Raw genomic sequence first — 16,928 nt, forward strand, 5'->3', positions numbered from 1 at the left:
GAGAATGGATGAATATTTTATCCATAAAAATATAGTGTATGAAGAGTGATTCACACTTATTTTATCAAATGGCTGAGACACTGCTATCCATGGTTTGTCTTAGTGGTGGTGGTGTTGGCTGGAGATATTATCAGCTATGAATAATCTGAATAGATGAGTGTCCCTTACACTATCTTCAATATCTTTTTTGGCACTGCTCTTATAAATTCTCCGAGAAAATGTCATTCCATCCCACTGCCATGGACATGAAAAGATTATGATGGTGACAGATGAAAACATTTGGATGGTGTCATTTAACTAAAAAATAATGGTTAATGAAAATATTTTACCAATCGCATCCAACTGAAAATGTATAATTTATAAAACTAACCCATCAATGACTAAACAGTCATAAAGAGCAGGTTTGTCACAAACTGGGCAGGTCCAGGTGGGTTTTCGTTCATTCATTTGAAGGTAGAGAGATGCATCAAAACACTGTAGGTGATCACAGGTACTCGCTCGACATGGTAACATCATTCGCATTTTTCCGAGTGGACACATGAGTGAACATCGTAAAGACGTTGTGGCTATTTCACAATCTGCATCTTCTTGTAGTTTTTGTTTTACTGAAAAAAATAGTGTGAATCTGATAAAAGTAACTCCCTACCTACTTGCTATACCCAAATTCATTTTTTTATTACCAGTACTACAGATATTGTAACTATTATAAATCTATTATATTTTCATACAAAATAAAGTGAACAAAAATTATTAAATATTAAATGCACTTTTTTGTTATTAAATGCTATCTTTATAATACAGCAATATATAATGCAATTCTCTTACTTTTTTCATTCTACTCCCCTCTTAAACCCAACAAAAAGTAATTGGGCTATACTGCTAGAACTTTAAAACTAAATTAAAATATATTGTTTTCAGCAAACAGTCTCAACCCTACATGTAGATTCTCACTGCATATTTTTTTTTAACACGTCGGCTGTTTCCCACCAACGAAGGGTGACCCAAAAGAAAGAAAAACCCAAAGAGAAAGAAAAATCTTTCATTATTCAGTCAACACTTTCACCATCACTCATACATAATCATCATCTTTTCAGAGGCACCCAGATACGACAGTTTAGATAGTCACTCCAAACTGCCAATATCCCAAACAAAACACATGGAGTGTTGTGCAGCAGAAAGAGTAAGTGGCAAATTCAAACAATGAAGAACAGCACATTCCCACAAACATGAAAAATACTGATTTGTTCACTAACCTAAATTTTGGCAGTGATGGTGCTTAGTCTTTTCTGCTGCTCAATGATTCAAATACTTAACCTAATTCTTATCTCATGTACTTTTATAAGTAATATACTCCCCACAAAACCATATTTCACCTCCCAAAGCATAGATCAAACTTTATCAGTCCTCAATAAAAACATAAGACAACTAGAGTGGTCTATAGCCAAACCAAATGTTTGGTGGACAGTGAAATTAAATGTCATAAAATAGCAGAATAGATGTAAACACATTACAGTGTTAACCTGCTAACACTACCATTGGATTCCTTAATAAAACAAAGTTGGCCAGGAACTTTTTTAGTGACAATTCTCACAGCATTACTCACAAAGATTTATTCATCATAACTTTCTTGCATGAATAAAATTTGACAATCAACAAAGAAAACTTTAGCAATACTCACTAAGTGATCTAGTAAAATCAGCAATTTTGGCTCCTCTATTTTTAAGTCTCTGAAGTAAGTCATCCGAGGACAACTTCTGTACTAAATAAACAGATATGACGTAGCAACGACCATATTCCGAAGCCCAAGATACCTGCAAATGTTCCACATCACTAATTACACATATTCAAGAATTCCTGATTAAACCAAATTTTTATGTATACACTATTATTAATATTTTGGCTATGTTCATTTGTAAAGAATTAAATGTCTTAGAACTACTGATGTGAACAAGATATTACTAAATGCATTAAAACAGCATATGCAATATTAAAAAAAAAAAAAGTCAACTGGAGATGGGAGCAAAATTGAAAAATACAAGCACTGTGATTAACGTATTTTATTTTTAAATATTTTTAGCTTCACACATTTTCTTTTACATTAAATATCAACAATAACTTTTGAAATCTTTTCTTTCCTTGGGAAATGAGGATTTGAATACATGTATATGTTTTTTCCTCTAATTAATATTAGAAATACTGTTAACAGTAGTCCCTATAAATTTGTGGGTTTTGATTATCCAATGTTTTCACTGATGACCTACCCAAAATTTCGTCATCTCAAAAATCTTGGATAATATACTAACACCACAAGACTTTGAAAGGACCATAAATGACATGCCCATGCACTCTGCCCCAGGCCCAGACTCTTGGAACTCTGTGTTCATCAAGAAATGCAAGAAGCCCCTGTCACATGCCTTCAGCATTCTATGGAGAGGGAGCATGGACACAAGGGTCATCCCACACTCACTAAAAATAACAGACATAGCCTCACTCTACAAAGGTGGCAGTAAAGCAATTGCAAAGAACTACAGATTGATAGCACTAACTTCCAAAATCATAAAAATCTCTGAAAGGTTTCTAAGAAGTGCAATTGCCAACCACCTAGATACCCATCAGTTACACAACCCAGGACAACATGGGTTTAGAGCAGGTTGCTCCTGCCTGTCCCAACTAATGGACCACTATGACAAGGTCCTGGAGGCTGCAGAGAATAAACAAAATACAGATATAGTATACACAGACTTTGCAAAAACTTTCAACAAGTGTGACCATGGTGTAATAGCGCACAAAATGTGTGATAGAGGAATAACAGGAAAAGTTGGTAGATGGATCTATAACTTCCTGACAAACAGAACACAAAGAGTCTGAGGTAACTATGGTGAAAAGCTCTGTTCCACAAGGCACAGTACCCGCTCAAATTCTATTCCTCATATCTGACATAGACAGAGATGCAAGCCATAGCTCTGTGTCTTCCTTTGCAGATGACACTTGAATTGCCATGACAATGACATCCATTGAAGACACTGCAAGTGTAGACAGCCTGTACTGTCTGCATAGACAGCCTATGCTGTCTGCCAGCTGAGTTCATATTACGCGCCTTGCTCGTGCTGCCACCTATAAGCCTATGCCACTTCGGTATGCCCAGACCTGCCTGCCTCTCACTCTGTTAGTGGCCTTCACTCAGTCAACAAGGCCTATTCCTCTCTCCCTCGCTGGGCATGGCCCTCCTGGGCAATGGGCACTTAACACACTGCCTGTGTACCCCAGATTTTGCAAATAAAGTAAGAAGCCTTCAAAGCCTTATCACTGAACCCCACTGTGCAGTGGTTGTGTTGCCGGAGGAGGGAAGGAAGAGGAACGAAGTTGTCGTCACTTCATCAACCCACACAAGAAGCATCCGTCTCTCAACGAGTTATCCTGATGTCGTGTTTGCACATTTCAGCATCCAGACACAGATACACGCAGGATCCAGGCTGAAATTTGCCAAATTTCTTTGAGAAATGTAAGTGGCGTCCCTGGAACTCCACGCCACAGCGCCCCATACTGTTTCTTAAGTCACGTGTTCAGCGTCACTTGTATGTTTCTGCTGCTGGTTTTCAGCTCAGCACGGCTATTCCAGCAAGTCAGAGGTGAGTTTGTGGTGATTTCAGTGTCCAGTGTGGATGTTTCTCCAAGTGGGTATGTGGGAGAGGAAGCGGCCAGGTTCCTTGCCTCACTCACACCTCACTCGCCTACCATCACACTACACCACCATGCCATCACTCTCTCTGCTGTGTTTTCTGCTGTTTTCCATGTGAATTCATTGCAAGAGCTGTGTATCCGAGTGCCCGAGGCCACTCAAAGCTATGTGGATCACCAAGCCACGTCGATCACCAAGCCACGTAGATCAAAGGCCACATGTGGATGAAGCCACGTGGATCACAAAGCTACGTGGAGCATGCAACATTGATCTACAAGCCACGTGAGTTACCAAGCCAGACGTCCCAAGCCACATGCTGTGGTCTGCTGCCGCATCACTCCACTGATGTTGCTGCCCGACTTCACAATGTCTGCCTGACATCGTCCCCTCGAGAAGTCTGCAACGTCACCATGTTGCTGACGTCACCTCACGATGTCACCCCATGACATCACCTTACGACCTACGCCTGATCGACAGTCTTAGTTTCACAGTGAGCAATATATTGTGTTGTCGAGAAGAGAGAAGATATATGTCATGTGTTAATTAATTCCTCTCAGTCAGTGTTCTCACATGTTCATGTATATAGTGGTGTCGATTTTTGCACAGAAAAAGAGTCATATGCTAGTAAGCCATGTAGAACTGCATGTGCAGTGTGGGTGTGTGCAGTTTTCTTTATGTCCTGTGTGGTCTTGAGCCCAGCTGTGTGGATCACAAGTCTGCGCCCAGACCATTGTGTTGCCTGTCACTCGGTGTGACCCCGCGCATTTGACAGCTGACATTAGTCAGCCCCAAGCGTCTGAACCTCTTGTACAAAAAGCTTTTTATGTTCGCTGCTTGTGATGCCCTGCAAAATCGTACCTGATACGATTCCCATCGAGATTTGTTTCACTTCACCCCCAGACCGTCAGAGTGCAGTTATATGTAGAGAAACAAGTCTGGGGACACTTAGACTAACCTCTGCTATAACTCCAACTGCCGAGAGAATGACACTCGTCAAGACGCAGTTAGCCCATCGGCAGGCGATTGTCTGCCTCCTGTCACAGCTTCAGTGAGCTCCTGCACAAAGATGATGTCACTTTGACTGTTAGCCCGCTCACTGCAGTATGGTATATGATGTTACGACTCCCAGATGCTTCGCCGAGCCATCTCTGCCACAACTCGCCGGCAGTGACAGCCCCAGCGACAGTACCAGTCGAAAAATGTCCTCCTGAGTCACTTGCCAGAAGAAGTCCTGCCCAGTTGCCGAGTACTGATGACGCCTCACTCGAGGGCACCAGCAGGTTGTGCCCCAGGTTGAGTGAAACCTACAGCGACTCCTACGATGACTGCTTCATCGTTCCAGAGGAGACTGTACCCTGTTACGTCACATCTCAGCCGCAGCGATGTCTCCTGTGTTGCAGCATCTGTCCAGATGCAGTAAGGCATGCAGTGATGCCCATCGACGATCACTGCCTTAGACCATGATGTTTAGCATACCCCACCTGCTTTTTTCCTCCCTCCCTGTAGAAAGTTTTTTTTTCCATGTTCATGTATATTTTTTATTCAAACAAACTGGCCATATCCCGCCAAGGCAGGGTGGCCCAAAAAGGAAAAACTAAAGTTTCTCTTTTTAAATTTAGTAATTTATACAAGAGAAGGGGTTACTAGCCCCTTGCCCCAGGCATTTTAGTCGCCTCTTACAACATGCATGGCTTACGGAGGAAGAATTCTGTTCCACTTTCCCATGGAGATAAGAGGAAATAAACAAGAGCAAGAACTAGAAAGAAAATAGCAGAAAACCCAGAGGGGTGTGTATATATATATACTAGCATATGTATGCGTAGTGTGACCTAAGTGTAAGTAGAAGTATCAAGATGTACCTGAAATCTTGCATGTTTATGAGACAGAAAAAAGGACACCAGCAATCCTACCATCATGTAAAACAATTACAGGCTTTTGTTTTACACTCACCTGGCAGGACAGTAGTACCTCCCTGGGCAGTTGCTGTTTACCAACCTACTATCTATATGTATATATATGTTTTTATTTTGTGTTCTATGCCCTGTTCTCATGAGAGAGAGACGAGTTTTTTTTTACAGCCAGTCATGGTCAGGGATGACCATATTGGTGCATGGCTGAGCGAATGTAGACAGCTTGTACTGTCTGCATAGATAGCCTATGCTGTCTGCCAGCTGAGTTCATATTACACACCTTGCTCGTGGTTGTCACCTATAGGCCCATGCCACTGCACTATGCCCAGCCCTGCCTCTCTCTCACTGTGTCCTTCACTCAGTCAACAAGGCCTACTCCTCTCTCCCTCGCTGGGCATGGCCCTCCTGGGCCATGGGCACTTAACACACTGCCTGTGTACCCCAGATTTTGCATATAAAGAAGCCTCCGAAGCCTTATCATTGAACCCCGCTCTGCAGGAACACCCAATAAACTTGTAAACACAAGACTCCAAGTGGACATCAACCAAATCTTCAAATGGGCCACTCAAAACAATGCCAAGTTCAATGAAGAGAGATTTCAACTACAGCCTCTCCTCACTTAGCGATGTACTCATTTAACGACGTCTCGGTCTTACGACGGGCTCTCTGACCCGTATTTATACCTAAATAATGTATATTAGAGCTGATTTCCTCTATTCTGTTTATTTCAATATACAGTACTCTACTATATAAACATTTAAAAACATACCAGAAATGTTATAAATGGTGCAAAGGTGACATTAAAACAATATCAAAGGTGGTTAACACAAACCCACTACCATTACAGTATGCTATTCACTTAGCACTGAATTTGTTTAACGACGTGGTCTTAGGAACGGAACTCCGTTGTTAAGTGAGGAGAGGTTGTACGTACTCAGATATGGAAAACTTGAGGAAATTAAAACTATCAGAGTATACAACAGATTCTAACCATACAATAGAGCGAAAAAGTAATGTGAAAGACCTGGGAGTGATAATGTCAGATGATCTCACCTTCAAAGGCCACAACAATAGTGTCTACTGCATCTGATAGGAAAATGATAGGATGGGCAATGAAAACCTTCAAAACTAGAGATGCCAAGCCCATGATGATTCTCTTCAAAAAGCTAGTTCTCTCTAGGCTGGAATAATGCTGTACACTAACTGCCCCCTTCAAGGCAGGCGAAATTGCTGACCTGGAGATTGTACAAAGAACTTTCCCAGCACACACGTAAGTACGATAAAGCACCTAAATTACTGGGAACGGTTGAGGTCCCTTGATTTGTATTCCCTGGAATGCAGGCGAGAGAGATACATGATAATATACACTTGGAAAATCCTAGAGGGATTAGTACCAAACCTGCACACGAAAATCACTCCCTATGAAAGCAAAAGACTTACCAGGAGATGCAACATTCCCCAACGAAGAGCAAAGGCACCACGAGTACACTGAGCGACAACACACTAAGTGTCCAGGGCTCAAGACTGTTCAGTTGCCTCCCAGCATACATAAGAGGGATTACCAGAAGACCCCTGACTGACTGGACAGGCACCTGAGGTCAATACCTGACCAGCCGGGCTGTGGTTCGTATGCCAGTTTGCATGTGGCCAGCATTAACAGCCTGGTTAATCAGATCCTGATCCACCACGAGGCCTGGTCTCGGACCAAGCCGCAGGGGCATTGACCCCTGAAACACTCTTCAGGTATACTCCAGGTATCCATGGGCTTTCAGGCAGTATCCACTACAAACTAACAATAAGATTTCAATCAAATTAAACCCTTTGACTTTGCAATGCCCAAATTTCATATTCTGCTCATTCTTTCTTATGAATGTCATTATTAAACAGATTATTGAGATATATTATTGAGACAGGGTATTTGAAATGTGAAATAAACTCATATTTGAAATAAAATTTACTATGCAAGTTTCATTTTGCATCATTTGCAATTGTTAGTTTTGCAAGACCTCTACAGTAGGAGCATAACCCCCACAAATTTGAATGGTCACTAAACATTTCTAGTCAGAAATATTTGGGATTTGGTTGTACAAGCACTGAATACTTGTTTCATGCTTAAATGAGTAAAGGTTATAAAAAAAAAAAAAGAGCTCCTTTGTGATTAACTTTATCTGATTTTGAGTTTGCAGTGAATGGGGGACAGGAGGGAAGGGAGAGCTCTTAACTTTCAATGGGATTGAGCCCTCTGACTTGGCATAACTATTTTTGAACACCTATATGAAGTTCACTCCCACTAAATAAAAGCTCAGTTCATTCCACTTATTTATTACTCTTGTGTTAAATAAATATATCTTAATTTTTTTAACACACCAGCCATCTCCCGCCAAGGTAGGGCAACCAAAAAAAAAAAAAGGAAACACATTCCCAATTATTCCCTTAAAAGTTGTCTTACCTAAAGAGCACAGATATCACAATTTAAATGACTTTCTGGTCTGCATTATCCTCAAGCATCCTTCAGGCACCATACTTTCCACTTCCAGGACTCAAGTCCAGCTAACCACTTTTCCTTGAATCCCTTGCTCACATTGCAACAATACATCAAGCTATAAAACCCTCTTGTCTTCACTCGTTCCATTCTTAATGTCACACAAGCCTACTGGATGCTCGGGCCCCTAGTATTTAAAACTTCTTTTACCCACTCCCTTCAACCCTTCCTGGGACAACCACTGTTCCTCTTTCCCTCCATCCCAGATTTATACACTCTCTTGGTCATTCTTTTCTGGTCCATCCTTTTTAAGTGCCCAAACCACCTCACCAACCCCCTCCTCAGCCTTCTGAATTATATCTTTAGTGATCCCCACACTGTCTTCTAATGTCTACACTCCAAATTCTCTGCATAATGTTCACACAATGCTCTCAATCATGACATATGCACAGGCTCTAGCCTCTTTGCTACATCTAAAACCCATACCTCACACCCTTATAAAAATGTTGCTATCACTAAAACTTTGGTGCATTGCCCTTTTTCCCTCCACAGATAAAGCCTTTCTTTTCACAGATGTCTCACCACACCACCCACCTTTTTTCACCTCATCTATTTTATGATTCAATTCATATTTGTAGACCCATTTGCTGACATGCCAACTTCCAAGCATCTAAATACATTCACTTCCTCCATACTCTCCCTCCAACCTAATATGTCACCTTTCTATGCCTAGACTTTTTTTCTGTTACTCTCATCACCTTGCTCCTTTTAATATTCACTTTTCATTTCCTTCTTTTACACTTTCCTAAATTCACCCACCAACCTTCACAATTTCTCTTCAAAATCTCCACAAAAAAAAAAAAAAAATGTTTCAAAGGCAAAGATTATCCATGACAACTCCCACTTTGTATTTTAATCCCACACCTCTCCATCTCTAAATATGTTAAATAATGATGGTGACAAATCTCTGCTGAAAGACTACATTTACTGTGGCTTATTTGGATGTGTAATTTCCAAATATGCCTCTTTATTCTTATGGCCTGTTGTATTTTATGTCTCAGTCATATCCCCTCTTCTTTACTCCTCCAGTAACAATGCAAGTTTCATTTTGTCTTATATTCTTTGAAGGTTTCCCAATGGCACAGCATACAAAGAATAAGTTACACATATGAGGTACAGTGTTGTGAATGTCTTTGTCTAGGCTCCTGAGTGCCACTGTCATCTTTGCTGGGTTAGCCTGCACTGCTGATGTTCTTCTATTTATATTTAATTGACGAGACATGCTTGGGCATTTGCCATTCCATGATGATTTTCTTAAACTTTTTCTAATAGCTATTTTCATCCCAGATAGTAGTCTATCTCTGACCTTTCCCCAACTTTCAGTTCCAAAAATTTGCTTTTGCTAGGGTTAAATTCCAGTAACCATTTATCTGGTTATTCTTAAAGTGTATTAAGGATTTCTTGCAGCCTTCTTTCATTCCTTTGTTTTCTCCTTTTCTTTAGTATTTTGGCATCATCCATATCCAGTATGAAAGGAAGAGTATGGAGCCCAACAATGATCTCTGTAGAACTTCTTTCATTACATTCTTATACCCTAATGTCATCCCTTATTTTTATTATATTATTTTTTATTATCACACTGGCCGATTCCCACCAAGGCAGGGTGGCCCGAAAAAGAGAAACTTTCACCATCATTCACTCCATCACTGTCTTGCCAGAAGGGTGCTTTACACTACAGTTTTTAAACTGCAACATTAACACCCCTCCTTCAGAGTGCAGGCACTGTACTTCCCATCTCCAGGACTCATGTCCGGCCTGCCGGTTTCCCTGAATCCCTTCATAAATGTTACTTTGCTCACACTCCAACAGCACGTCAAGTATTAAAGACCATTTGTCTCCATTCACTCCTATCAAACACGGTCACGCATGCCTGCTGGAAGTCCAAGCCCCTCGCACACAAAACCTCCTTTACCCCCTCCCTCCAACCTTTCCTAGGCCGACCACTACCCCGCCTTCCTTCCACTACAGACTGATACACTCTTGAAGTCATTCTGTATCGCTCCATTCTCTCTACATGTCCGAACCACCTCAACAACCCTTCCTCAGCCCTCTGGACAACAGTTTTGGTAATCCCGCACCTCCTCCTAACTTCCAAACTACGAATTCTCTGCATTATATTCACACCACACATTGCCCTCAGACATGACATCTCCACTGTCTCCAGCCTTCTCCTCGCTGCAACATTCATCACCCACGCTTCACACCCATATAAGAGCGTTGGTAAAACTATACTCTCATACATTCCCCTCTTTGTCTCCACAGACTCCTAAGTGCACCACTCACTCTTTTTCCCTCATCAAATCTATGATTCACCTCATCTTTCATAGACCCATCCGCTGACACGTCCACTCCCAAATATCTGAATACGTTCACCTCCTCCATACTCTCTCCCTCCAATCTGATATCCAATCTTTCATCACCTAATCTTTTTATCCTCATAACCTTACTCTTTCCTGTATTCACCTTTAATTTTCTTCTTTTGCACACCCTACCAAATTCATCCACCAATCTTTGCAACTTCTCTTCAGAATCTCCCAAGAGCACAGTGTCATCAGCGAAGAGCAGCTGTGACAACTCCCACTTTGTGTGTGATTCTTTATCTTTTAACTCCACGCCTCTTGCCAAGACCCTCGCATTTACTTCTCTTACAACCCCATCTATAAATATATTAAACAACCACGGTGACATCACACATCCTTGTCTAAGGCCTACTTTTACTGGGAAAAAATTTCCCTCTTTCCTACATACTCTAACTTGAGCCTCACTATCCTCGTAAAAACTCTTCACTGCTTTCAGTAACCTACCTCCTACACCATACACTTACAACATCTGCCACATTGCCCCCCTATCCACCCTGTCATACGCCTTTTCCAAATCCATAAATGCCACAAAGACCTCTTTAGCCTTATCTAAATACTGTTCACTTATATGTTTCACTGTAAACACCTGGTCCACACACCCCCTACCTTTCCTAAAGCCTCCTTGTTCATCTGCTATCCTATTCTCCGTCTTACTCTTAATTCTTTCAATTATAACTCTACCATACACTTTACCAGGTATACTCAACAGACTTATCCCCCTATAATTTTTGCACTCTCTTTTATCCCCTTTGCCTTTATACAAAGGAACTATGCATGCTCTCTGCCAATCCCTAGGTACCTTACCCTCTTCCATACATTTATTAAATAATTGCACCAACCACTCCAAAACTATATCCCCACCTGCTTTTAACATTTCTATCTTTATCCCATCAATCCCGGCTGACTTACCCCCTTTCATTTTACCTAATGCCTCACGAACTTCCCCCACACTCACAACTGGCTCTTCCTCACTCCTACAAGATGTTATTCCTCCTTGCCCTATACACGAAATCACAGCTTCCCTATCTTCATCAACATTTAACAATTCCTCAAAATATTACCTCCATCTTCCCAATACCTCTAACTCTCCATTTAATAACTCTCCTCTCCTATTTTTAACTGACAAATCCATTTGTTCTCTAGGCTTTCTTAACTTGTTAATCTCACTCCAAAACTTTTTCTTATTTTCAACAAAATTTGTTGATAACATCTCACCCACTCTCTCATTTGCTCTCTTTTTACATTGGTTCACCACTCTCTTAACCTCTCTCTTTTTCTCCATATACTCTTCCCTCCTTGCATCACTTCTACTTTGTAAAAACTTCTCATATGCTAACTTTTTCTCCCTTACTACTCTTTTTACATCATCATTCCACCAATTGCTCCTCTTCCCTCCTGCACACACTTTCCTGTAACCACAAACTTCTGCTGAACACTCTAACACTACATTTTTAAACCTACCCCATACCTCTTCGACCCCATTGCCTATGCTCTCATTAGCCCCTCTATCCTCCAATAGCTGTTTATATCTTACCCTAACTGCCTCCTCTTTTAGTTTATATACCTTCACCTCTCTCTTCCCTGATGCTTCTATTCTCCTTGTATCCCATCTACCTTTTACTCTCAGTGTAGCTACAACTAGAAAGTGATCTGATATATCTGTGGCCCCTCTATAAACATGTACATCCTGAAGTCTACTCAACAGTCTTTTATCTACCAATACATAATCCAACAAACTACTGTCATTTTGCCTTACATCATATCTTGTATACTTATTTATCCTCTTTTTCTTAAAATATGTATTACCTATAACTAAACCCCTTTCTATACAAAGTTCAATCAAAGGGCTCCCATTTATCATTTACACCTGGCACCCCAAACTTACCTACCACACCCTCTCTAAAAGTTTCTCCTACTTTAGCATTCAGGTCCCCTACCACAATTACTCTCTCACTTGGTTCAAAGGCTCCTATACATTCACTTAACATCTCCCAAAATCTCTCTCTCTCCTCTGCATTCCTCTCTTCTCCAGGTGTATACACGCTTATTATGACCCACTTCTCGCATCCAACCTTTACTTTAATCCACATAATTCTTGAATTTACACATTCATATTCTCTTTTCTCCTTCCATAACTGATCATTTAACATTACTGCTACCCCTTCCTTTGCTCTAACTCTCTCAGATACTCCAGATTTAATCCCATTTATTTCCCCCCACTGAAACTCTCCTACCCCCTTCAGCTTTGTTTTGCTTAGGGCCAGGACATCCAACTTCTTTTCATTTATAACATCAGCAATCATCTGTTTCTTGTCATCCGCACTACATCCACGCACATTTAAGCATCCCAGTTTTATAAAGCTTTTCTTCTTCTCTTTTTTAGTAAATCTCTACAGGAGAAGGGGTTACTAGCCCATTGCTCCCGGCATTTTAGTCGCCTCATACGACACGCATGGCTTACGGAGGAAAGATTCTTTTCCACTTCCCCATGGACAATAGAAGAAATAAAGAAGAACAAGAGCTATTTAGAAAAAGGAGAAAAACCTAGATGTATGTATATATATATGCATGTGCGTGTCTGTGAAGTGTGACCAAAGTGTAAGTAGGAGTAGCAAGATATCCCTGTTATCTAGCGTGTTTATGAGACAGAAAAAGAAATCAGCAATCCTACCATCATGCAAAACAGTTACAGGTTTTTGTTTCACAGTCATCTGGCAGGACGGTAGTACTTCCCTGGGTGGTTGCTGTCTACCAACCTACTACCTATAATGACATTTGTCACTGGTGTTACTGTATAATAGTACTACAAACAGCAATGAATGGGGTAGCATGGTGGTTGCTTAAATAAGCACCAGCATATAAAAAAGGTGTTATATTGCATTTGTAAATTGTAATTCCTTAAAAAAATATACAGAATTATGCTCCACTCCAGAGATGCACTTTTTGCCATGCCTTACCTTTACCTATGAAGAGTTTCAAGAGTTTCACTACTCTCAGAGCCCAGCAATGGGCCAAGCTTGTCTGGTGCTTGCCTGGTCAACCAGGCTGCTTCTGCTGGATGCCTGCTGCCCCACATATCCATCACAGCCTGGTTAATCTGGCACCTGGTAAAGATACTCGTCCAGTTTCCTCTTGAAGGCTTCTACACTTGTTCCAGCCGTGTTTCTGATATCTTCTGGCAAGAGTTGAATAGTCTTGGACCCCGAAAGTTGATACACTGTTCCCTTATTGTCCCTACCACACCCCTGCTCCTCATTGGGTTTATTTTGCACTTCCTCCCATATCTCTCACTCCAATATGTTGTTATGGCAGTGTGCAGATTTGGGACCAAGCCCTCGAGTACTTTCCAGGTATATATTATCATTTCTCTCTCTCTCTCTCTCACCTGCTCCAATGAGTACACGTTCAAAACTTGAAGGCGTTCCCAGTAATTTAGGTGCTTTACTGGTTCAATGTGAGCCATAAACGATCTCTGTATTTGTTCCAGCTCTGATATTTCTCCTGCTTTGAACGTGGCCATCAGTACTGAGCAATATTCTAAATGAGGGAGCACTAGCAATTTGAATAGTGTCACCACTGATATTATTTCCCTTTTTTTGAAAGCTCTCAATACCCACCCCGTCATCTTCCTGACTGTTGTGATCTTTGTCTTGTTATGGTCTTTAAAAGAAAGGTCAGCTGACATAATTATTCCCAGGTCTTTTACGTGTTCCTTTCGTTCTATTTGGTGACCCTCTTGAGTTTTGTATATAGTGTTCCTTTTGAGTTCTTCATTCTTTCCATACCTAAGCAGCTGGAACTTATCACCATTGAATGCCATGTTGTTCCACTGCCCACTGTAAAACCCTGCTTATGTCTTCCTGTAATTTTCCAGTATCTGCTACCGTAGTGATTTTCATGCTTACTAAAGTAAGCATCTGCAAATGATGATACAAAAGTGTGACTGGCATTTTTATCTATGTCTGCTATGAGGATGAAAAACAGCAGAGGTGCCAGGACAGTGCCTTGGGGCGCTGAACTTTTTACCTCGCTGATGCTGGATCTTGTTCTGTTTACTACTTTTTGTGTTCTGTGTGTCAAGAGCCAGAAAATCCATCTGTATACCTTCCCGTAATGCCCATGGCCCTTATTTTGTGTACTATTACTCCATGATTGCATTTGTCAAATGCCTTTGCAAAATCTGTGTAAATCACATCTGCATTTTGGTTGTATTCCAAAGCCTCTGTAATTCTGTCAAAATGGTTCAGCAGCTGTGATAGTCATGATTGTCCTGCTCTACAACCACACTGATTCGGGTTATGCTGGTCCATGAAATTTGTAATCTGCTGTCTCATCGCGCTTTCGAAGATTTTTATGATGTGAGAAGTTAGGGCTACTGGTCTGTAATTTTTAGCGAGTGCTCTACTACCTCTCTTATGCAAAGGAGCTATGTTTGACCTCTTTAAGACCTCCAGTATTTTACCTAGATCTAAGCTCTTTCTCCAAAGAATACTGAGGGCTTGTGCTAGTGGTACTTTGCACTTCTTTATAAATAGGGCATCCCATGAATCTGGCCCAGGTGCTGAGTAAGTGGGCATGTTATCCATTTCTTTTTCGAAATCTGGGATTTGTACTAATGTCAGTTAGTTGGTCTGCGCGGCCTTCTGCTGAAGTGAAAAATGTTTTTGCATTTTCTACCTTGCTGTCATTTAGTGCGTTGCTGAACACCAACTCATACTGTTCTTTCAGGATTTCACTCATTTCCTGTTCATCGTTAGTATACGAATCTCCTCTCAATAAAAGTCAAATTCTACAGGTAGTTCTTAGATTGGATTCTGCAAAGGAATAGAAATACTTTGGGTTTCTTGTAATATCCTGTATGACCCTTTGTGCTTCTTCTGTTAGGTATGACATCAAGTTTTTGCTCTAATTCAATGATCTCTTGTCTAAGACTATCTTCCCACTATTGCAGCATATCTGTGTTTTTAAGCAATTCAGTAACCCATTTTCTTCTTCTGTACCATCTCCTACGCTCTCTCTCTATATCTGATCTTCTGGGTTTCCTCAATGGTATGTGCTTCATACATACCTTGTATGCTTCTATATTCAGCTTCTCTAGACACTGGTGGGGATTTAGAGTGCTCATGTCTGATTCCCAGGATATGTCTGATAGCTCTTGGTTTATTTTTTCCCAGTCAATTCTATGGTTGTTAAAATTAAACTTACTGAACATCCCTTCTCTAACATTAGTGATGTAGTTCCCTAACCCTGAGTTAATACTCGTTTAAACTTCTATGATGTTGTGATCAGAGTACAGGAGGGCCCCGCTTTATGGCGTTTCACTTTACGGCGTTCCGCTAATACGGTCATTTCAAATTATGACCAAAACTCGCTATACGGCTCCCCCCACCTGACTTTCTAATACGGTCACCGCGCCCCACCCTGTTTGTTTACATTCTTCGTGAGCTCAGTAAGCACTAAGTCTCTCCATTTTGTCTGGAAACTCCAAAATTTCAAATGTTTTTAAAAGTTATTTCATATTTTATATATACAGTGGACCCCCGCTTAACGATCACCTCCAAATGCGACCAATTATGTAAGTGTATTTATGTAAGTGCGTTTGTACGTGTATGTTTGGGGGTCTGAAATGGACTAATCTACTTCACAATATTCCTTATGGGAAAAAATTCGGTCAGTACTGGCACCTGAACATACTACTGGAATGAAAAAAGTTCGTTAACCGGGGGTCCACTGTACTCTGATAATTATACTTATGTATACCTGTACTTAAATAAACTTACATACTGTGCTGGCATGCAGGTACACATTAAAATCAGTAAGAGTGTCTTATGTCTCCAGATGTCATATTAGTAATGATTATAATAATCATCGAGTCTCATTTAAATGTCGTATATTATGTTAAATACACATTTTCATTAATCCATCTATGATATTTTTTCAAAATTATATAATAAACACGATACATAACATAAAAAGATGATAAATACACCCCACAATAGAATAAATAAACATAAATATGAGATGTGGTAGCAGACGACTTGCACAAGTGACGCCATATTAGAAATAATAATAATAATAATAATAATAATAATCACCGAGTCTCATTAAATGTTGTATATTACGTTAATATACACATTTTCATTAATCCATCCATTATATTTTTTTTCAAAATTATATAATAAACACGATACATAACATAAAAAGATGATAAATACACCCCACAATAGAATAAATAAACAAATATGAGATGTAGTAGCCAGATAACTTGTACAAGTGATGCCAAGAATAACATTTTCTCTAATCTAACGTAAGAGAAAATGTGTTACTAGGGGTAACTGTAGAAAATTATTCCTTTCGTATGTATGTAAGTAAGTTTATTCAGGTATACACAAATACAGTTACACAGATTATCATACATAACAACATATGTGTAGAGA

At 40.3% G+C, this 16,928-nt stretch overlaps 1 protein-coding gene across 7 annotated transcripts in view; it reads right to left on the reverse strand.

Moving 5' to 3' along the window:
• The window catches only part of Su(var)2-10 (E3 SUMO-protein ligase Su(var)2-10), a 239,724-nt gene that overhangs the window by 132,126 nt on the left and 90,670 nt on the right, over positions 1-16,928 (reverse strand). For all 7 annotated transcript variants that reach the window (XM_070082312.1, XM_070082315.1, XM_070082311.1 and 4 more), the window contains exons 7-8: positions 1,679-1,811; positions 371-605 (exon numbers count right to left, since the gene is read on the reverse strand). In XM_070082312.1, coding sequence (XP_069938413.1) covers positions 371-605; positions 1,679-1,811 — 368 coding nt within the window. The remainder of the gene's footprint in view (positions 1-370; positions 606-1,678; positions 1,812-16,928) is intronic.

The sequence above is a fragment of the Cherax quadricarinatus genome, chromosome 7 (genome assembly GCF_038502225.1).
Source record: "Cherax quadricarinatus isolate ZL_2023a chromosome 7, ASM3850222v1, whole genome shotgun sequence".
NCBI lineage: Eukaryota > Metazoa > Arthropoda > Malacostraca > Decapoda > Parastacidae > Cherax > Cherax quadricarinatus.